Below are 22996 nucleotides of genomic sequence, written 5' to 3'. Positions count from 1 at the left end.
TCTCCTGCTCTGCCCTGGTGGCACCGGTGCCAAGGCTGCCCCGTGGAGCCCACCCAGCTCCAGTGAGGGAGCAAACCTGGCACATTGGGACCTTCTCTGCTCAGCTTCAGCTGCAGCAGAACGAAAGCACTGGAGGAACAACCCATGGCCAGAGAGCTGCCCGAGTTTAGAGTCACCATGGGGCAAGGAGAGGAAATGTTTCTGGACCATGAAAGCAGCCACCCAGCTGACCGAGGTCTCAAGTATGTGAGAAACAATGTTTTATTTAAAAATTAGCTGCGCTGGCCAGAAGAAAAAAAAAAATACAACCCCACTCTTCCAAAATATAAAAATCCCTTAACTGTCTGACCTTCTCATCACTAGGTCATGGTCCTGCCACCAGATAAATCTCTCCTATCTGTCCATGGACTGAGAGTTCAATGTTGCTTGTGTTAGTGACAGTGAATTTGGGGCTGAAAAATGAACTACTGATGAGAACTCCTGTTGAACCTGTATTGTTTGTTATTCTGAGGCAAGGATCTGGCATGGGCTAATCCAGCACTTCAAAGTTAACTGCTCTTACTTTGTATACAGAGCGTCATAACGGAGTGGCGTGGGTGATAAGAGAAATAAGGGACTGAGGGTTAGGATACACTGGGAAAATGGGACCCTGTTGAAAAACTCTTTGATCTCCCTAAAGTATTTTCTGAAAGCAAGAATCTATCAAAAAGGAAATGCCATTTAAAAGGCTAAAAGAAACAGCTGACATCCCCAAATTTGTTTTAATCTGCCCCAGAGAATATTGTTTTTAAAGATGCGTTAAGTCGGTGCAAGAAATCCTTGTCAGAAGAAGGGAAATCAGGAAAAAAACTGAGGAAAGGTCATCAGAATGGAGACGTGGTTCTTGAAGCCTCTGCACACCATTCCTTTCCCTCCTCACAGTGAAGATGAGGAGAAGCATCCTCGAGCAGCCATGGCCAGCTCTCAAGAAGAATTTGGGGCCACATTGGTGATTATCAGGGATCATTGTCTGCCTTGGTGCTTTCAAACCATCACTGGGGCATCTCAGAGTGCCCAGCAGGTTCTGAGGAGGGCTTGTTAGCCCAGATGTTGAGTGATCCGTGGTTTTTCTGATCCTTTCACAACCTGATATGCCACAGGTATCACCCTTCCAGACAGCACCATTCGGGAGCTTCTGGAACTTCAGTTGTTGCTTTACTTGACCTCCCCAAAAGCAGGGATTGTAAAATCACTGGCTGTCTTTGGAAATCTTTGTCTTAACTGCCTTTAAAAATAGAATCTGAGCTGCTGGCGGGCAGGGGGGTGTTTTTTACCTCCCTGGAAAGGACAGGAGGAAACACTCAGTGGTATCTGGAGCACCATCCACCCCTCAGGGACAGGCTGTGAGCTCCTGTCTGCACATTCCCATGGGCTTCCCAGAGCACCCCCAGCCTTTGGTGAGGACATGGGTTGCTCCATCAGGACCAAAGGTGTCTTGTTTCCATGCAGTTTTCTCTATGGGAACAGCAGCTGAATCCCCCAAGTTTTCCCTGCTTTCTGTGTGCTGGTCAGAGACTTCCCTTCCCAGCTCATGCATCCGCAGGGACATCAGGAATGATGTTGGCATCTAAGTGAAGAAGGTCAGGTTAAATTCTTGTGAGCAGGAGGCTGGTGAGGGGTTTTGCATGCGCCCGTGTCCCTGGCACATACAGGTTCCTGTGTGCAGCGTGGCATGTGCTCAGAGGAGTGTTTGGAGCTCTTTGATCAGCTCTGATGCTCTTGGATTTTTTTTTTTCTTTTGCTTTCAGCCCCCTGCCCAAAAAGTTGCTTTATTGGACCTGGGAGTTTTGCTCCCATCTCTCCAGGACTGACCAGACCTGCTCATGTGGGGATTAAAACACGAGTGAGATGCCCACAGAGTGGCCAAGCCTGGAGAGTCTGAAAGGCTGGGAACTGCTGCCCCAAAGGAAAGCAAAGCTTTCCCCTTATCGCTCCCTTCCAAATCCAACCAACCAATTACACATCAATTAAACTTTGTTTGAACATAATAGAAGCTTTGGCTCCGTGTCAGCAACTGCTGCACGGTAAAGGGGATTGGATAGTAATAGTATAAATAAATAAACAAGAGATGCTTATTCTAACAGTTCATTTTAAAACAATTTGTGAATATCATGGAGAGATAAAATGTGCCTAGCATAAACTTAGCTAAGCAGTGACTGCTTCATTATCAGAACAAATAATTCACTAGCACATCATCTTTGAAGCTTGGGAGGGCTATGGGACTGTGCTGCTTGTTTATTTTCCTGGCTTTTACTGGTTTTGCTACATTTCATCTGCAGGGCAGGGTTTAGCTGGGGCTGTGGCAGTGTGGTGCCAAGCTCTGGGGATGTCCAGAGCCAGGCTGAGCCCCTCTGCCCTCCCCAGGCATCATCTGGGTGCCAGACTGTGGTGTTTTAATGCCATGCAGAATGTCCTGTTTACACAGGTAGCCTTTCCCCCCTGATCATTATCTTTGAGGGCAGATTATCTTTCTCTTGTGGACGTAAAAACTGATTTAAGGTTTCCTCTGTGCAGGGCAGTGAGAGCTGCTGCCACCACACAGCAGGGATTTGCCCCTGCCAGTGCAGGGAGTGGGGCAAAAATGTGCCTGTCAGAGCCTCTAAAGCCAGCAGGGAGCTCTGAGGGGTGCACAGGACCAGCAGGATGGGGCTGAGGGGCCTGGACGGTCCTTTCTGCTGTGGCTTGAGCTGGAGGGAGGGAGAAATTGGTTTGAATGTGCTTGAAACTGGAATCCTCCTCACTTGGTGTTCTGCAGCAGAGGCTGTCAGGGCTGGTGCTCGTGCTGTGTCCCCTGTGCATTGCTGGCTGTCACCTGGGTGCTCCGAGGGCTCGTGGCTGGTCCCTGGGTGGGCAGGGATGCTGTGGCACTGGTGGCAGCTCTGTGGCTGCCCTGTCCTCTTCCTGACGTGTGATGGAGGGTTAGACACACACCTGGTGGGTCAGGCACACCCCTGGTGTGGCTTTCAAAAAACCAAGCATGGACTGGAAGAAATTTGTCCAGTGCTGGCCTTCCCCACCCCAGAAGTGGCGTTGGTGTTTGCATGGTCAGGGCATGTGTTACAACCCCTGGGGCACTGTGTCTGACCAGGCCTTGGGTCTGAACCAAAGATGACGAGGCCAGGAACTGCTGCTCTTAACCTCCTGATTTCTGGTGGCTCAGACTTCACCTGGCAGTTGGTTTATCCTGTGCTGTGAATTCCCAGCACTGGATCTTGCTGAGCTGCCCCTTGTGCCCAGGCAGGGCTGCAGCCACCCTGGGTGCAGGAGGTGTCCCTGAGGACCAGATGCCACCTGCTCAGACATACTCCCTGGGAAGCCCCCGAAGCCCAGTCTTTGGCCCATATTTCTGCACAGCAGAGAGCTCTGAGGTGCTTTTGGAGTCGTGCGTGGCATCGGCAAGGCGAGTAAAACCCGGACCTGCCCGGCTCTTGCTTCAGACCTCCCACCAAAGCCGGGCTGAGCTTTCCCAGAGCTTGGCAGGACGTTGGCAGGTTTTATTGCAGCACTGGGTGAGCCTTGTGCCGCCGCAGCTCCCCGGGCAATGGATGATGAAGCAAGCTATTGTCCGGGGCTGCCGGGGCAGAGCATCCTCGGGGAGCCGCCCATCCGCCCCCAGCCCCTGCCTGCGCTTCTGAGCGCTCAGCCCGTGGCTCTGAGTAGCTCCATTGACCTGCAGTAAATTTGGGGGGAAGCAGGCAGGTTTTTGGCCCTTTCCCAGGGAGCTGTGTGGAGCCACTGTAGGCACAGCCTCACTCTCGGGCAGGGCTGGTGCCTCCGCTGTGGTTTTCTGCTCCCTTTCTTTCCAAATAGGACATTTCATAAAGGACAGGACATGATATTAGGTACTCTCTCTCTCGCCTTCTTCTTTTTTATTTCTTTTTTTTTAATTCAATTTCTGTGACTGCATTTTCTTGGCCCCAGATCCCAGGTTTGTCATGCATTCCCAACCAGAAACGCACAACCCATGTTTGTATCGTGTTGCAGAGACGTATTTACCGAGCCAGCCTCTGCCAAGGGGTTGAGAAATATGTTTTCATTAAGAAAATTAAACTGACAAGTCCCTGGACAGCACATTAGCCGCATATTTTTTCTTTAAGGCCAAAATGCAGCAGCTAATAATAATGATGAAATGTCCGTGCACAGCCAAATTACTAAAATCTACCCCTGTGTTTTCCTGGAAAAGAATGTGGAGAGTTGGCAAACTGGGTTGGAGCTGGGTCTGTGGAAGGGTGAGCACAATGCTACCACTGCGAGATAGAGAGGGGTTTGCAAGTTAAGCAACACCTTCAATCAGATGTGAGTCCCCATTTGTTATCCTTAAAGAATTTCAGCTGTATATATTATAGTAGTACTTTGGCTCTTTGTATTTATTTTAGAGGGCTATACTAAAGAACATTATAAACTCAGGCATGTCCATGCTATATGAACTCCATATGCTGAAGCTTAATTTTAAACGCCATTAAAAAAGCACTTAACGTTTACAATATATCAGTTCGGCTACTTTAGCAGCTTGGATGTTCTACAGTAAATGAAATGATTGAGGAAAAAAAGAAATTCAGAAGCTAAATGTTATAAAAACCCCCGATGCTGGACATTCGCCTGGCACAATGAACTGTCAAACCGTGTCCATCTCGTTTCTGGATTTTAATGAATTTATCTCTTTTTTTTCTTTTTTTTTTTTTGTTTTCGGTTTCATTTTTAAATACCATTTTAAAGCCTAATTTAAAAAAAAAATAAAAAAACCTTGGCTTTCAGATTGGATTCCTTATACAATTTTTTTTCAATGTGTGAATTGGGCTGTGTATTCACAAATTGAAATGTCCTACTGTATTTACCCAGGTGCTTACCTGTAGGAGGACAAGGTTAAGAGGAGTGCAGAGTTTATGAATGAAAATCAAAGAGGGACGTTGGTAAACCACCCCTTTTTAGTCCCGGCTAATTACATGGCAAACATCTGGAATTTATGCAGGGTGGTGGTTAAAAGAGTCAATTGAAAGGGTTTTGAACAGGGCCCATTTTGTTGCCTTCTCCCAAAAAAAATAAAAAGCAGCGACAAAATGGTGTTGCAGCCCCAGCCCAGCTCGGCTGGGGAGGGGGCAATGCATGGGGAAAGGGGGGGATAAGGGCAGGGACAAAGTGGCCTCGATGTCTGAGGGAGAAATGGCATCAGGATTTGGGCTGCTCCTGATTTGTGTCATCAGAGTGACTCTGGGATGTGGCAATTCCCGGCCTCCATCTCCCGGTGCCGGTGGGAAGGAGAACTCTCTGTCCTGGCTGCGAGGCCCGTGGGGAGCCAGTTTGCTCTACTGGCTTGGGTGTTTTTACTGGATGAGGAGGAGGCTGGGAAGATGGAGCCAAGAAAATAGTAACCCTGAGGATGCAAAGTGCCTAATCCTGCAAATCCTGGCTGGTGATGTGCTCTCGAGGGATTGGGAAGCTCATGGCAGTTCCAGGACCCATTAGGACCATCTCCTTTGGATCGGAGATGGAATGTGCTTGTTCCATAGCTTTGTTAAAAGTCTTCTTGAATATTGCAGAGCTTATTTAGGTGTGTAGGACACGCATGCAAACATCCCCCAGTGGGGCACTGGTTTGTGTGGTGGTTCTGGTTTGGTGTTGGCCGCGCTGTGGCTGCTGAACTGGGTGGTCAATCAGCGGGACGGGCATGTTTCAGCGGGGAGCTCGGCCCTGCTCCCGGCTCCAGCAGGGTTTAGTGGCTGTGTGTGAATTTGGGAAATCTGGGAAGGCCTGTCCGCAGCACCGCTGGGTTTAATCCTCAGTCTCCCCTGTGATCCTCAGTCTGTTGGAGGCAACTCAGAAGTGGGGACCTGGTGTTGTGGACGTTGGGATCGTGTGAACGAGGAACCTGCGTGTGCTCAGGTCAGATCTCCTCGCTGTTGGTGAGCTTTCACGGCAGCAAGAAATCTGCAATTCTGAGGCTGCCAGAAGCCAGGCAGAACCTCCTGTACTTGTGAGGGCTCCTTGTCCAAGCCTCCCACAAAGAGGGACATGTTGATCCCCCCTATCTCTGTGTGCATCCACCTTTTCCTGGTGTCCCTCATCCATATTTGTGCTCCATTTTGCACCAGGACATGCTCTGGAAAGAGTAAGTTGAAATCAGGTGATGTGCAAGCAGCAATAATGTTCTGCAGCTCATTTGTCCTCGCGTGAATTCATCTCATGGTGGATCTGCTGCTCCAAGTTTCCATCGGTTCCAGCGCTGCTCCAGGGCACTCACTAACGTGTTATCCTTTTGCTTTTCCTAAGGAGGATGTTTCCCAGCTACAAGGTTAAAGTGACTGGAATGAACCCCAAGACCAAGTACATCTTGTTGATCGACATCGTCCCGGCCGACGACCACCGGTACAAATTCTGTGACAACAAATGGTAAGAGAACATTCCCGTTTGCCTTCTTTTCAATAAGAAAATTGCAGCTGGATCAACCATTGGTTGTGCAAACTCAGAAACCAGCACCAAACAAACCTTCCCACGGGAGGGACGCTGAGGTCCCAGAGCCTTGGTGCAGCAGGGATGGAGACCAGAGCCAAGGGCTGGAAGTTAAAGTCAGAAAAATATAAAATAAAAATATTATTAACAGGCCGTGGCACTGACTGCTAGAACAAAGTGCTGATGGGGGTGGCGAGTTGTCCATGCCTGAAGTGTTCTAGATTGGGTATCTTTTTGGAGGAGATGCTTTAGGCCAAGCGTAGGTTTACCTGGCTCTGTGTGGTGCAGGAGGGTGAAGCCACAGCCTGCATTATACCAGAGGCTGGACTGGATGACCTAATGGCCCATTTTGTTGTTCAAGATTAAGTATCTAAGCGAGTCAAGAAAAGTTTTAGATTCCTTTCGCCCATAGTAATATTTTACTTTTAGGAGAGCAGCTCTGAAGAGAAACGTGGGGTGGTTCCCTCAGAACCTTCATTCTCTTGTGTTATTCTTCCCTTCCCTGTGCCTTTGAGTGAAGCTCCCTACCCCAGAGGCAGCTGTGATTTTTGCTCTCTGACAAAGGAGCTGTTTTCCCTTGGGATTTTTACCCCCCAGAGTGCCCAGCAGCCTCCCTTAGTGCCACTATTCCCTGTGGCTTTCCCAAACCCTTCCACCGGCTGCTGCCTGGTGAAAAGATGAGCAATGGAAAATCCCACAGTCCTCGTAACGGGAACGAGCCTGGTGACATCCCATAAAGCAGTAATAATTTACTTGCACATTAGGGCTGCTCTAGTTTTTTTTTTTTTTTTTAAATAATCCCTTTTCTGTGTGCTTTTGTCCCGGAATGCCGCTGGGTAAGAGGAGTGGACCGAGGGTCTCTGCACCACGGTGGCCACTTTGTGTGTTTCAAACATTAAACACGAGATGATGGATAGTTGTTAACTCTCTTTAATTTAGTTTTTGCCAGCCCTAGAGCTGTTTCCCCTTTTCCTTTTATTGCTGCTGGAAAGTTTCAGTTGTTTTTTTGGTAATATTGCTTTTATTGGGGTTTTCTAAGAGGAGAACAATGCGGAGTAATGAGGGTGTTGCCTTTAAGTGATGTCTCATGGCTGGGTCCTGTGTCCATGAGAGGTGGTGGTGGTGGTGATGTGGGGCAAGGGGAACTGGCAGAAGGGTACAAGGGCAGCACCCTGTGCCAGCACACAGCCCTGGAGTGGGGAGCAGCCCCTTCCCACTGGGAAAGGCTGTGGGAGTGCCCTCACACTGGTACTGGTGCTCACAGGTACCTTCTCCTGAGGAGGTGTGTGAGGCCACATCCCTTCGCAGAAAGCTCTTTGAAGGCTTCCTAAAAAACCCAGAGAATAATTCCTCCTTGACCACTGCCAGTGTAGAGCCACTGCCCCCAGGAAGGTGTGTGTGGAGGCAGGGATGGGGTCCCTGTGCCAGCCTGCGATGCCGCAACCAGGAGCCCTGAAACGCCCCCAGCAGCAGGAGCCTCCTCACGTCCCCACACCCTGCCGTGTCCCCCCAGGGCTGGAGAAAGGGGTTGCTGGGCTGAGTTCAGGGACAAACAGCTGTGTCTGGGTGGTGATCAACCTGTCCCCTCTGTGTCTGCAGGATGGTGGCCGGGAAGGCAGAGCCGGCCATGCCGGGCAGGCTGTACGTGCACCCCGACTCCCCGGCCACGGGGGCACACTGGATGCGCCAGCTGGTGTCCTTCCAGAAGCTCAAACTCACCAACAACCACCTGGACCCCTTCGGACATGTAAGAGAGACCTTCTGCAAGGCTCTTGGGCAGGGGTGGGGCCTGCAGTGCCGGGTTTGTGTCTGACCCGGGATGCTGGTTGGGATGTCACAGTTAATTTTATAATTATCATTTATTTTGTGCTGCCAGCGCGGCGGGGTGGGGAGTGTTTCATCCAGAGGGAGGGGGCTTCCCCTGCCCCTGGTCGTGTCCTCCCAGATGCCCCTGGCCTTTCATTCTCTGCCCGGGGAGCTTTCCAAGGCAGCGCTGTGGGATTTCCAGCCCTGCACGTGGCACTTGCAGCTCACAGAAACGGGTTGCATAAACTCCCCATTTTCCAAGCTGGCTTTGGTAGCCCCCATAGAACATTAAGTATTTTATTGGGAAAATCTTGTGTGTTGGGAATGCAGAGGTGGGGAGCACAGAGGGCCCTTCCAGCCTGCCAGGAGAATGGGGGCTTAGACAAAGACATGGACTTGTCTGGTTTGCACCCACCTGAGCTGAAAGTCAAGTAAAAATAAGCCAATCTTGGGAGGAAGGGAAGAAAAAGTTTAAAATCCTTTTAAGTGTAGTGCCATCAGCTCCTCCTTGGCACCACAGGTAAGAGAGTCTAATTTGCGTCATCAAGTGTGTTTTTTCATCTGCTAATCTTTAGGCAGCAGCAATTTGTGGGGTGAGGGGGGCTGTGAGAAGGTCTAAAGAAGGGTGCAGGGTGTGAAGGGTGCATCTGTTGCTCCAAATGATTGTGCATCAAGACTCTAAAGAGTAGGTTTTCCTGGGGAGTCAACCCTAAAACCACTCGGAAAGTGCAACTCTGGCACAGCTAAATCAGCCTGAGATCTGTTGCTCTGACTCCAGAGGCAGAATGACCCCCCAGGCTTAAAGAGCCACTAAAAATCAGGGATTTTTCACCGCGTTTGTGATTTTTTTTGCACGTTTTGAGCCGCACAAAGCGCCGCTCCCGTGCCGCGTGTCGCCGGTGCCGCGGCAGGGCCGGGCTCTGACAGCGTGACACGGTGATAACCTGACCCTCTTCCCAACCTACTGACCCCAGGGAAACATGTGTGAGCTTCAAAGGCAGCTCATCGGGACCGTTTAGTGCCTGGCCTTATTAATCACAGGCGAGCTCTCCCCTTCGCTCTCCTCTGAGGGGGGGAAAAGCACCACGGAAATGAAATGAAATGAAATGAAATGAAATTAAATTAAATTAAATTAAATGCAACAACCGCTTCTGGGGTCGCCCCTTCGGTGCCACAGCCACCCCAGCCTGCTCTACACGCACGTGGCACTTTCCCACTCCTTGTTTTCCCCTCGCTTGGCTCTGCAGTGTTTAATATACGACTGTTTATGTTGTAAACCGTAAGCCGTAAAAGGCGCAGGATGTGCGATGTGGCTGTAAAACAAACAGGATGTGCAGTGTTGGTTTTGCAGTTTTAAACGTTTGCTTTGCCTGACTTTGTCATTTTTTTTTTTTTTTAGCTGTGATTTTGACGCTGCATTTTCAACAGGGAAGATTTTTTCGTTGGTTTTCTTTTTTTTCCCCCCCTCCCTCTCCCCCTTTTCAGTGAGCAGCCTGTTTGTCCTCCCACAAAGCTTCACTAGTGACCCAGAGGGGACTGTGATTTGGGGTTTGGGGTGATACCTGCATGGTGATGCCATGCTCCAGGTGAGCCCTGCTCAGTGCCCTCAGGTTGGGTACCACAGCCCAGCACATTCCCTGCGTTTCCATGTTGGGAAGATGCCTGAAATAAGCTCTTTTAAGCGCCCATTTTGCTGTTCAGTTCAGGCACCCACAGCCTGCCTGGCTAAACGGGGTTGAGCCCATTTTTAGACAGCTCCTCCTTAGGCTCCTGAACTAATCATCTGCTTTAGAGCCGTGGTGCTCCGCTCCTGCCCTGCCAATGGAGCAGGGCTGGACTCTGCACCAGCAGAGTGGGAATCCCCCCAGCAGCTCTCTCTGAGGACGATTCTGCTGTTCCCTGGAGGGGCAGTGCCTGCCCGGCGCAGTCCCACGAGGGAATAAGAACAGCTTCTCATTTCTAGGAATTCGTTCCCAGCCGCTGCAAACACTTTCTTGAAGCTCCCTAAGAAAAACAAGTCGGGAAAGCCGCAGGGTTTGTTTGCCTGCCCGTGCGCCAGCGGAGCCAGCCTGTGCTTCCTTTTGTCTTTGATTTCCTCCAAACCTCAAAGCCACATGGTGGGGGGAGGATTTCTGCAGGCTGGGCCGGGGTGTTTTTGGGTGTGTGGGCTGTGTGTGAGCTGTGCTGTGCTGGGTCACCCCCCTGGCACCCTCAGCCACTGCAGGATCCCGAAGGTGTCGTGGCACTGGGCTCCCTGCCTGGGACAAATCCCTCTGAGCCTGGCTCCTGCACTCCTGGAGTGTCACCTGAGAGACAGGCAGGCAGGAACTTCCCATTATTCCACTGGACTCGCTGATAACTCAGCCCATCAATCCGTGCCCTGGCTGCGTGCGCTGTAATAGCTGCTTAACATCGGGGGCAAGCAGCCCCATGGAGTTCATAAAGACAAGTGTAGGCACATTTAGGGCTTAAAATAAGCAAGTTAAACAGCTTAATTAATAAGCTGTGGAGCTGAAGCCCTTGCTGCGATCCACGGAATTAGATTGGAGATTATTTACCGTGCTGGGAATGCGGGAAAGCCTCTCTCCCTGACACCCAACCCATAACCCAGCCCACCAACCCTTCCTCTCCAGCCCCACAAACCCCACTCCTGCTGCTTCCCCTGGCCCCTTATCTGTCGTGGTAGATCATTAGTTACAGTCAGAGGCATTTGTCACTGCAGACATGTAGAGCAGATTTGATATCAGAATTAGTGCAGAGCTGTGTAATCTGCCCAAACCCTGCTGGCTGAGCAGGTTTTGTGGCAGGTAAGCCTGTGCCCAGCTCGCCCAGCACAGCCTGGAAACGTGGGCTGTATATTTTGCTCCGGGGGGATTTTTCATCCATGAAAGGCTTCTTTCACACCGGGCTTAACAACCGAGAAACGCCGGTGTTGGGAACGGATTAAGAAATCAGCAGCCCCTGTAACGTTCAGCGGCAGCAGGGCCTGTCTGATCCCAAAGAAAGCATTGTAAGCCACCTCTCTGCTCAGAGGGAAATCTGAATTTATGTATTTTCAAAGCTTTACACGCAGAGATAATCAGCCTGATAGAGCCTCTGATTTACGTGGGGCAGGTGAGTGATTACGGGCATTAGGGATTGCGGCCGAGCCCTCTAACGCCACGGGAACAGCAGAGATGGAAATAATCCTGGGAGTGTCAGCAAGGGTGGCACATCCCTTATCCTGCCTGGGAAACGCCTGGCTGTGCTTTCCAGGTGAAAAACGGGAACGATTCCACGGTGAGCCAGGTTATGTCGCTGCAAGCGCCAGCAGATCGCTGGGTGTTTGCAGCCTGCACAAAGGAAAGGAGAATTCTCCATGGGAAAGGAGAATTAAATGTCATTAGGAGGTTGGTTCAGGGCACGTGGGGAAATATCAAAGGGAGTATCTCCTCAGTGATAAATGCCCACGAGTGGAATTCCACCCCCCTCAGAGGTTTGGAGTGTGTAAACAGCGGGTGGGAGGTGCCCCTGAGATGGTCCTTACGGAGCTTTGGGGCAGGTGGAGGATGCTCAGGGCGGGGGTGAAGCTGCTGAAGGGGTTTGGGGGGGGTGGCTGAGGGGCTTCAGCTCGGACCTGCAGTGAGGTTGTTGTGTTAATGGTACGTGATTATGTGCATGGAGGTACTTAATCTGTGTAAAGGTATTTAATGTGGATAAAGATGAACCCAATATCCCTCGAGGGATGGGGAGATGAGCAGTGAGAGCCACAATCAGCTCAGCAAAGGGTAAAGCAGCATCCCTGAGTGTGAGGGGTGCTGCAGAGAAGCTGTTAATTAGGGCTGGCTTTAATTTGGTTTTACCCTGTGCACATGACAGGGAGGACACGAGGACGCTGCAGGATGAGCCCCAGCTTTAGGGAAGGGTGTCAGGGTGGTGGCTCTGGACACGTGCTGGCACTGCAGGAGCCCAGGATCTTTCTCCTGAGGCCCTTTGGAATGAGGTTTCATTTCCAGAGGAGCTGGATGGCAGCGCTGAGGGGAGCCCATCTCACCAGATGCAACACAGGGAGAAAACCTTGCAGCCTGGGACCAGATCAACTGGAAATGGTTTTCTGAAAAAGAAAAAAAAAATAGAATTATAAAGAATATATAGATATATCTTAGAATATATAAAGGTATTCCTGCAGGGAAAACCAAAAAGGAGACAAGCAATAACTGAAGGTTAGAAGTGGAGGTTGTGACAAATAAATTTCATTTAATCCCCCCAGCAGAGGTATTGCTGAGCTTGGTTTTGTTACCTTCCTCCCTCCTTGGCTGCTGATGGCGCCCTTTAATTGCCATAATGTGCTTTGTCTGCTTTTAAAATGCAGCTTTTATTTTGGCTTCTGAGATGTAACCTAGTGAGGTTTAAAGCTCTAGGATATTGTAGAGGGCTGGTCACTTTTGATAGGATTTTAAGGGACATTCCTGGTTTTCCTGACCCAGATCTGCTGTTTAGTGGCTTTACCCTTTAACGCTGATGAGTTTGTTATTTCTCTCCAGGTTTAATATTTGCACACTTGGTTTTATTTGATTATCACTGAAAGGCTTAATTTTTCCTCCACGTCTTGGGGTTTCCTTTCCATTTTTCTGTCAGTTCAGTGTCAGTGTTTTTCTGTCTGTGCTCGTCAGGAGCACTCAGGCCCTTTAATGAGCTTCACGTCCTCCCAGTCCTGCAAACCCCTCGTTTTTATTCATAATTTTGGCTTTATTTGTTTGCTTTATGACTTTTGTGGCCAAGCAGTTTCCTCTCGGGTGCTGCTATGAGGTTTATTTGCTGCCTTGGCAGCAGCTCCACCCCAAGCCCTGCTGGAATTTCCAGAGAGATGGATGGATGGATGGATGGATGGATGGATGGATGGATGGATGGATGGATGGATGGATGGATGGAACCATGGGAAATCCTGCTTGTAGTATCCTGTAGCAAGAAAACATTTCACATCCTTATCCTCAGCTGAAGATTTCTTACTCTCATATATATATTTTCTTATTTATTTATTTATTTATTTAATTTAGATTTTTATTTTATATATATAAGATTTCTTTTATTTTTATATATATTTATAAGATTTCTTTTTTAATATCTGTGATTTCTTATGTGTATATATATATATATAAGGTATTTATACATTTATATATATAAGGTATTTATACAATATATATTTTTCTTCATATTGAAAAAGAAGAAATAGATGAGGATTTTTTTGTCTGAGCTCATGTTGAGTCTTTTCCCAGGATTTTCCAGCCTTTCTTTTATTCCTCACTCTGTGGATTGCCAGGACAAATGTGAGGGTTTGGGAGGTTCCTTTGCTGGAGCCTGGATGGATTCAGGGCTGGATTTGGGGCTGGAAAGAGCCCTGTCCTGTGTCTTTAGGGCTGCCTTTGGGCAGGGTGAGGTGAATCCTCCCCTGCAGATGAGTGAAAAGGGATCCAGGGAATAGCAGAGCTCACGTTTCACCTGCTGTAAGAGGTGTCTGAATATATTTTTGTATTTGGTTGAGCTGGACCATCTCAAGGGTCTCTCCCAACCTAAACGATGGTGTTATTTTAATTAGTTGGGTTTTTTTGGTGGGGGAGGTGTCCCTGTGAGCCCTGGGGGGGGATGCAGAGGGGAGGGGGGATGTGATCCCACCATCTCCACCCTGCTCATCCAGGTGCTGACAGGGGCAGCCCCAAACCAACCACTCCTAAAGAAAACTGCAGCTTGGGGATGGTTTGCACCATCAGATGCTGTAAACACTAACAGAGATGCTCTGCAGAGGGTTGTGATCCTGCAGAGCCTCTTTGATTAACACAAAAACTGCAGAAAAACTGAATCCTCAGGTTTTTGTCCTGCTCAGTGTCCCGGTGTGGGACCAGGGCCAGCCTCAGCACCAAAGGCCTTTTCACTTTGAAAGAATAGAGGGAAAGGAAGAAAGAAGCAGAAAAATACATTAAAGTGCAAGATTTTATATTAGTTCTGCGATCCCCCGGGACTGACCATAAAATTATGGGGCTTTTCCGTAGCCATTTACTGTTCAGCACAAAAAGGGGAGTTGCCATAACAACCCCTGCCTCGTGTGACATCTGACACCTCGGCCAGACAGGGAGAGCTCTTAAATCAACTCCCCAAAATTTCATATGAAAGTAAATATACATTTTACTGGTGATCACAAGGCCAGTCTGCATTGTGACAAGGAATGAGCAGCACAAAGGGGGGAGATTGGGGGGTGAAAAGTAAAAAAAAGGATGTTTTTGTGAGTTCCCATTTGACTTTGGAACTCGAGTGTCCACAGCCTGGTGCACACCTGAGACCTTGAGGGGAGTAGGTTGTCATTGCCCACCTGGGTCGTTTTTTGCAGTCATTATTTTTCTTGCAAGGATGGGTTTTCCAGGCAGATGGAGTGTTTTGGGGGGGTGGGGGTGGTGGGAGATGGCATCCCCACGGTGCCTTTGGTGGGATGTCAAGCCCCCTTCCTGAATTAGGGGTGGTCCTTTCTAACTGGAGGATTCTGCTCGGGGGCTGTCTGTTTGATTTACCACTTGTTGGCTTGGTTTAGTTTTAATGTGGAAAAAAATGTTTATTCCTGATTTATTATTTTATTTGTTGATGTCTGAAGTGTCCCTTTTGTGAGCAAATCCCCAAGCTGCAGAGAGAGGCTTTCCATTCCTAAGGGTGTCTCAGTGCTGCTTTCCCATTTCCCTTCCTCGCTTTATATCCTTGCTCTGACCAATGCATCAGCAACTATTTTCAGCAGCAAGGCAAGGCAGTGCTGTTTCTTTCTCAGCAGCCAAACTATTTCAAACTACCTCCACTTTGCACCAAAAACCACTTTAAAAAGGGTGTGACAGTGTCTGACACTGAATTAATCTCCCCCTGACCTTGCAGTGAGGAAGGTAAGCGCAGGAAAATATAAAGTTACTGTTTCAGCTCAGTCCTGGAGGCTGAGGGCTCCTCCACGCTCTGTCCCGTCAATTAAAATACTTGTCATTTTTGACACAATTCTTTGAGTTGATCTTTCCGCTCATCCTCGTCATCGGGGTGGAATTTACATTCGTTTTGTGTATTTTTAGCCGGTGACCAGTTTTCCACAGCAACCTTGAAAACCATTCAGCCCGGATTGCTGGCATTTGGCTTCGCACTGAGGTGGTCTTTTGGAGCCAGGGGGCATTTTGGGGATGGTCTGTGGGGATTTGGGGTTACCCCAAGCACAGACACAGCCCCTGTGCATGAGCTCTTGTTTTAGGGCCTGTGAAATTGGGGGGGGAGGGGGTATGTGGACAGTGGTTCCCAAAATACGTGGGAAATCCCCTGGAGGGGAGCACAGGGAAGCATCCAAGGCAACAGCAGCACCACGACTTCCCATTTTCAGCCTTGTAAATGCAGTGCCTAAATTAAACCATTTAGGTGGGTTTTTTTATTCCCCCACGAACAGATGATGATGAACCTCCAGGCAGGTCTGCAGGCACAGCTATAGCTCTGAGCATCTCTCAGAAATCCTGAGCTTTTTTATAGGGCTCCAAGAAGTTCAAAATCTGTTCATTTTGGAAATTGTTTGAACTCCTTGAATTTGAAGATGTTATTCACATATACATGTATGTGTATATACATAAAGGGATTGTAGCCCAGCTGATACCTCTTTGGAGGGGGGAACACAGACTATTTTTACAGAGTGTATCTAAACTTGGGGTCCTAATTTTCCCTTTGGAAATCTCAGTTTGTTTCCTTCATCCTGAAGCTGCTCTGACTCTGGGGCCCCATCACCCGCCCCGGGACAGGCAGTGAGGAGAGCTCAGCACCCCCTCAGCTTTTGCTCCAGACAACCACAGTTTATCAGCTTGGCTCAGCTCTTTAATTACTCAAAATTAAAATGTCCCTTCTTGTGAAAGTCTTGTCCCTCTGCTGTTGCTCGCTTTGGGTTTGTTTTACGAGTGGCTGATACATGAAAGCAGAGAAAAGGCTCCAACCCAAAACCTGAGCCGACCCTCTCAGATCTACCCCCCTGCCCATCAGCGGCCACAAAGTGCTTAAGAGACCTGATGCAAAGCTGATAAAATGCCAAAAATTCCTCGTTCTCCCTCTTGGGGAGCAGGGAGGGTTGTCTGGAAACCGTCACCAATAAAAATTGCATTTAAGTGGTATATAATGCAGCGGCTACTGTGGGCAGAGTGACGTGCGGGCAGATGAAGGGCTTTAAAGAGCACAAGATCCACACACTGCCTCCCATCCCGGCTGCAGCTGCCACTGGGAGCCCTCCTTGGGATGGGAGTCATGTTGAAAGGGGTCCTGAACACAAAGTTATTCTGTTTCTTAGCAATTCTCATCCAAAGCTGGTGAAATCCACAATTAGTTTAGTGAACTAATTAGTGAGGTCTGTTGCATTGTGGACATCCTTCTATCTCTTCATCCTTCCATCCATCCACCCATTTATTACCACCCCTCCCAGTGTTCCCTCCTTGCCTGTGTCCCTGTTGGGGACAGATGTGTCCCTGCAGCTGCTCTGGGTGCCCCGGGGGGGACAGCCTGGCTGGAGACCCCCCTGTCCTCCAGGACCAGCCGGGCTCAATTAGCCCATCCGGGAGAGGGAAGAAGGGACTGAAAAGGATTATGCCAAGAAAACCAGAGAGCAGTATTTCTTCTGTGCCCAGTAGGAGGAATAAAGGCTTTTCTTTAAACCATCCCACTTCTTAAACAGAAATTCCAGTTCCTGAAGCCGTTTTCGTCTGGGCACATCCCTCCTTTGTGGGAGCTCAGCGCTGCAGGGCCGGGCTGGGCTGGGCTGGGCAGCCCCTCTCAGCCCCATAAGTTCCATCTGAGGACCCTGAGCCATAAAAAAATCCCTGCCTTTCACTCACCAAGCCTTGGGAAGGGGCAGGAGCCGTGGGGTGGCTGCGAGGGGTGCCAGGACCTCGCCACCCACACGCTCCACAAACAGCAGGAAAAACAAATCTGCCCTTTTGTAGTTTTCTTTTACCAGCAGATAAAAGAAAAACAGCTCTCCAGTTTTCTTTCCCCCTGTGGTTTCTGTGTTGTTTTTTGGGTGTTTTTTTCCCCCTGCTGTATTTTTCAGTTCAGTAAAGTATTTACTGGGGATCTTTACAGACCAGGCTGCTGGTGAATTATACATTGTACGGCTTCAGCCTGAGCTGGGGGAAAAAAATGATGGCATTTTTTCCACCCAGACTGACTCTATCCAATAGCAGTAGGAAAATGAGAGTTTACCAGGAAAGCTTTAAGTTCAGCCCTGCTTGCCAGAGCAGCAGACACCTTTTCTGTCTCGCTTCATCTGCATTTATATAAAGTAACTTTCCCTTCTAACTCGCAAGCAAGGCTAGAGCTGAGCTCTGGTGGGCTCTGGGTCCTGCTTGGAAAGCCTGGTGAATAGCTATGGCTTGCCTTTTTTATTTTTTTAACGGATTTCTCACTTGGGCACCAATTGTTTCCCAGATCATCCTTAACTCGATGCATAAATACCAGCCACGGCTGCACATCGTGAAGGCGGATGAGAACAACGCTTTCGGCTCCAAGAACACAGCCTTCTGCACCCACGTCTTCCCAGAGACCTCCTTCATATCAGTGACCTCCTACCAGAACCACAAGGTAGTGTGATTTTTATTTTTTTGGCTTTTTTTGTTTTTTTTTCCTCCTTTTTGGGCTAAAAGTGCTTCATTTCTGGTCAGGGGCTTTGTATCTCTCAGCGAGAGGACCTTCCCCCATTGCAGCCACACGGTGCTGTGCTTTGGTGAGTGGGATTTGCCTGCTTGGAGGGAGGGGGACAGCCTGTCATGCTGCTTTAAGAGACAATTTTCCACCCTGGCACTGAGCATGAGGGATGAGCCGGAGGATGCAGCTCCGGAACATCCCTGGGAACGACATTTCGGCAAATCCAGACTCTACTGAATTGCTGTGCTCACAGTGCTGGGGTGTCACTCCAACAGCAAAGCACACCTAAGAATGACCAGCAAAGCTTGCTGATAAATCTGCAGTGAGGAGTAATCAGTGTGTGTGTTCAGTGAGACACGTGAGGGGTGTGACCGTGAAAACGCCGGCGCTGCGGTTTGCACGGGACAGCAGGAGGGGTGGGGGGCTTTCGGGTGGTTTTGGGGGGGATGTGAAGGATAAAGAGCTCAGTTCTGTGCTGGGGGGGTGTGTCAGGGTCTGCTTTCTCTCCTGGTTTGAGGGTGTTGGCACTGGGGGCAGTGGGCAGCACCCCAAGGGTTTTACCAGCCCAGGTTCCCAGCAGGACTGAGCAGTGGGACAGTAAATTGTCACCTCCCTGTGGCACTGTCACCAGGGCAGGGAGAGGGCAGGATGACAGGCAGGGGATGGCAAGGCTCTGGATTCTGTCCTGCTACTGCTCTGCCTGCCTTTGCTCCCGCTCCCAGGCACTTTTCCTAACAATGAACTCCAACTGTGGGGCTGTGTGAGGATGAACTGGGATTTTTCAAGTGCATCAGGATCCATAACTAAAGGCACAGGGTGAGGTGGCACTGCTGGAGCCCCCCTGTCACCCCCAAATCTGCCCTGGGTTACTGGGCCACCTCCTTCTCCACACATTCATAGGAAAACCCCACAGGAACAGGAACAAGTGTGAAATTCTTCCTCCCCAATAACCTGACCAGAGCTTTTCCTCCCAAGCAGGACGCCTGTGTGCCCTTTGATGCTTGAAGCACAGAGTCCTTGCAAAAACGCTGCAATTAGTGAGCTAATTAGGAGACTCAGAGCAGAAACATGGATGTGAGTGTTATGGTAAGGCAAGGGAGGAAAAAGTGCCCATTAGGACACTGAAGTGAATCCTGTTAGGAAAGTTGTAGCTGTTGGTGTAAAACGACCAGTCGCCCAAACATGGTTAACCAGAAAGGTTTGACAAGGGCTCATATTTAATATGCGCTTAAATTAAAATGTGTCAATAGTGCCTTTCATCCCTAAGGTTCCCAAATTGCTTCATAAACTTCTTACTCCCACTGTCACTGCTGTGCAGCTGGTTCTGGGGGGGGGGGGGTGTAGATGGGTGGCAGCACAGGGTGGGCAATTCAAAACCTGGTCTTGGGTGTCCTTTAGAAGAAACAAACCGCTGGACTATTTTTAGCTCAGAAATATTCTCCTGACAAGAAGTGTACTTGCAAATAGCTGTCTTGCTAAATTTAAAAAAAATAAGAGTCTTGGTGACTGTGGGCTCCCAGAGTGGAAAGCTGAGGCCAGAGGCAGGGAGGAAGATGTGAGTGTTCACCCACAGTCCCCTCCTGGCTGGATGAGGCACAAGGAGGGACTGACACCCTGATTCTGCTCCTGTCAGAGGAAAACCACGGTCACTAATTAACAGAATGAAGTTAGGATGCACAAACCTGATGTCAGGCTGTGGCTTTGGAAGGGTCCTACATTTGCTGTGGTTCATCAGCTGCTTGGGAGCTTCCCTGGAGCCGCTGTGGGCTGAGGGAGCAGAAAGGAAGAGCTCAGGCCCTCGAGGCTGGTTCAGTTCACATGTCACCACCTTCCCCCTCCACCACAGAGACCAGCCAGCTGTTTCCTCAGGAGTTTTTTTGGTAGGGGATGTTTCTCCACGTCGCTAGAAGTGCAGTTGTTCATTACAGCAACACTCACACAAAACCATCCACGGGCAGAACCGGCTCCTTCTCCTGCCTGCTGAAATGGGGTGCAGGGGGAGAGGGGCTCTGCTGCCTCAGGCAGCCCAGAGGTGAAGCACTGTTTGAGCTGTGATGCCTTTCAAAGAGGAAAAATGACTGAATGGAGGACAGAAAGGTACATAAAATCCTCGTGGAAATCAGGGAGAGCCACAGTATAACAAATGGGGCTCTGATTCCGTTCGTGCCAGAGGAGAACACGGTCACTGAACACCGAAATGAAATGGAGATGCACAAACCTGCTGTCAGGCTGTGGTTTTGGAAGGGTCCTGCACTTCTTGTGGTTCATCAGCTGCTTGGGAGCTTCCCCGGGGGCTTTTAAATCAGACAAATATATTCTCCCTGTCAAGAGCTCAGACTAAGATCACAGGGCCCAGAACAAGTTCCACGCTTATTCACAGGGTGTCACACAGGACTGGGCACCTTCACCACCAGCTCAGCCCTGCTGCTCCTTTTTGGTGTGACCTGCTTTCCAACACTCTCTCCTTGCTTTTGTTCCCTTCAAGATCACGCAGCTGAAAATTGAGAACAACCCCTTTGCCAAGGGATTCCGGGGCAGCGACGACAGCGACCTGCGCGTGGCTCGGCTGCAGAGGTACGGCCGGGCGGCACCGGGGCCCTCCTTGTCCTGCCCCTCCTGGGCTGCTCCCCTCTGCAGAGGCACAGATGTGCCGTGGGGTGCCACGTGCTCGAGGGCACCGGGGCTTTTGATGCCGTTTATACCCCAAAAAATCCCTTCCTGTACGCCGGCGACGCGCTCCGTGCGTTGCCGTTCACCCACACCCAGAGGGGTGCGATGAGTTCATCGCGTTGGGCCGAGGGTGGCGGTGAAGTCACTGGAGATGCTCTGGGGAAGCCAAACTAATACATCATCACTGTGTTGATGCTGAGGGCTGGATAAGCAGCAATAATTTTCCTCGCCTCTTTTAGCAAAGAATATCCGGTGATTTCCAAGAGCATCATGAGGCAGAGGTTGGTGTCCAGTCACGGCCAGCTTTCAGCAAAGCCAGACGTGAACCCACTTCACGGCAATCACCAGACCCTTCAGCACTATCAGTATGAGAACGGTGCTCACATGCAGTTTGCAGCTTCGGATACTCAAGACCTGCCACTCAACACCTTCACGGCACAGAGGGATTCAGGGCTCTTCTACCACTGCCTAAAGAGAAGAGGTAACTCGAGTTTACAGCCAGAAAAGTATTACAGCACTTAAACCTGAGGGAGTGAGCACTGAGAGCTTGTGGCTGACTCTGGTTGGGTTTGAATCGGGCTCTTGGGCCTTGAGTTTCAAGGATACCGGTGTGATCAAAGTGTTTGGGAGGATCAGGAACCATCTGGGGAGGTTATCAGTGGTTTTGTCCCATAGAATGGAAATTCAGTCTCTTGAGTCAGAGCTGGAAAAATTACTTAGAATGTGTAATTCAAATGGCACGAAGCTTTGCTGGAAAATTATTCATTGTTAGGATCAGCTGAATTGAAAATTGTCTGTAAGAGGCCACTGGCATTAACAAAGCTCTACACGTTCAGCACTTTCCAAGACAAAGCCATCAGCAATCCCCTCAGTGTCTGCAAACTTGTGGGATGTGGAAGCTGTTCATAAGCAGCCCTTTCCTCTTATCCACTAGTTCTCAAGTTTAAGTGAGCTGTGCCTGCATTCTCTTCCTTTTAATCCAGCATCAGATGAGATCATGGCATGTTTTAAGTTAAACGGAAAAATTCTGCACAGAAAAAAAAAAAAATCCTTCTATTTGCATGTCTCATTGCTTGCTAATTTATTTAAGCTGTGAGAACCCTCTGATCAAGGCCAAATGAAGAATCTGACAGCCCCAGTAATGAGGGCTGCAAGGCAAATGTGGAGTTTTAGCAGATGTTTAATCTGCAGATGAATTCGCTAATTCATCCAAAGAATATTCCTAACAATTAACAGAAAGCTGCTGGTAAACATGGCCATGGTCCCCACGAGCTGCAGGAGAGGGGCTACGGCTCTTCCCTCCCTGTAAAGCTGAGGAAGGACTGTTGACTGGCAAAGGGCTCCTTTATCTGGAAATATTTCTGCAGCTTTTGACACGAATATCTGGGAAATGTAGAGTCATTTTTGCAGTGGCAGGAAGGCAGGCTGCGATAAGACCCTCTAAGAGACTTCTTGAATTTGTCAGGAGGGACCCTGCAGGAGTGTCAGGGACCTCTGTTATCTGGATGAACGCTGAAGTAAATCCCTGATGTGAGAAGAGTAGCCCGAGTCCCTCACTTAACCTGACAAATGTCACCAGAAGGCTTTGAGGCCGAGGGGATTAGCCTGACGTTTGCAGCACAACGTCCTTTTGATGCTGTACCTTGTTTTTACCAAACTAAAAAGGGTTTAACTGGATTAATCTGAGAAAAGAGCAGCAGTGCAGTGGAATAACCACCCCGCAGTTGCAGGTTCAGCTTCCAAGGGGACTCCACAAACCCAGCCCAGGCTCCCAGCAGGTCTCTGTCAAACCCTGCCGTTCCTGACTGTGCGTTTTGCGTCCGCAGAAAGCGCCCGGCACCTGGACCTGCCCTGCAAACGCTCCTACCTGGAAGCCTCGTCCTCGGTGGGGGACGATCACTATTTCCGTTCGCCGCCCCCGTACGAGCAGCAGATGCTGAGCCCGTCCTACTGCGGCGAGGTGGCCCCGAGGGAGGCCTGCATGTACTCTGGGGCCGGCGCCGACATCGCCGGGGTGCCGGCGGTCGACGACCTGCCCCCGCCGCCCCCGCCGCTGAGCTGCAACATGTGGACTTCAGTCGCACCTTACACCAGCTACAGCGTCCAGACCGTGGAGACTGTGCCCTACCAGCCCTTCCCTCCCCACTTCCCCGCCGCGCCCATGATGCCGCGGCTCCCGGCCATCGCGGGCCAGGGCTCGCAGCCGCCGCCCAACAGCCACTTCAGCGTCTACAACCAGCTGTCCCAGTCTCAGGTCCGGGAGCGCGTCCCCGCCCCGTCCTTCCCGAGGGAGCGGGTGCACCCGTCTGTGTGCGAGAGGAAACCCCCCTCTCCGCACCTGAACGCGGCCAATGAGTTCCTGTACTCACAG

At 49.9% G+C, this 22996-nt stretch overlaps 1 protein-coding gene across 1 annotated transcript in view; it reads left to right on the top strand.

Annotated features, from left to right (window-relative positions):
- TBX4 (T-box 4) overlaps positions 1-22996 on the top strand; it is a 37223-nt gene that overhangs the window by 11505 nt on the left and 2722 nt on the right. Inside the window, exons 4-9 of the mRNA XM_027905232.1 lie at positions 6307-6426; positions 8086-8233; positions 17740-17892; positions 20441-20529; positions 20865-21106; positions 22452-22986. Of these exons, the coding sequence (XP_027761033.1) occupies positions 6307-6426; positions 8086-8233; positions 17740-17892; positions 20441-20529; positions 20865-21106; positions 22452-22986 (1287 nt within the window). The remainder of the gene's footprint in view (positions 1-6306; positions 6427-8085; positions 8234-17739; positions 17893-20440; positions 20530-20864; positions 21107-22451; positions 22987-22996) is intronic.

Source organism: Empidonax traillii, unplaced genomic scaffold (genome assembly GCF_003031625.1).
Source record: "Empidonax traillii isolate 1590-97213 ecotype Southwest subspecies unplaced genomic scaffold, ASM303162v1 scaffold1132:size609636, whole genome shotgun sequence".
In the NCBI taxonomy this organism is placed as follows: domain Eukaryota; kingdom Metazoa; phylum Chordata; class Aves; order Passeriformes; family Tyrannidae; genus Empidonax; species Empidonax traillii.
Note: the sequence above shows the minus strand (reverse complement) of the source record. Positions and strands in the feature narration are given on the sequence as shown.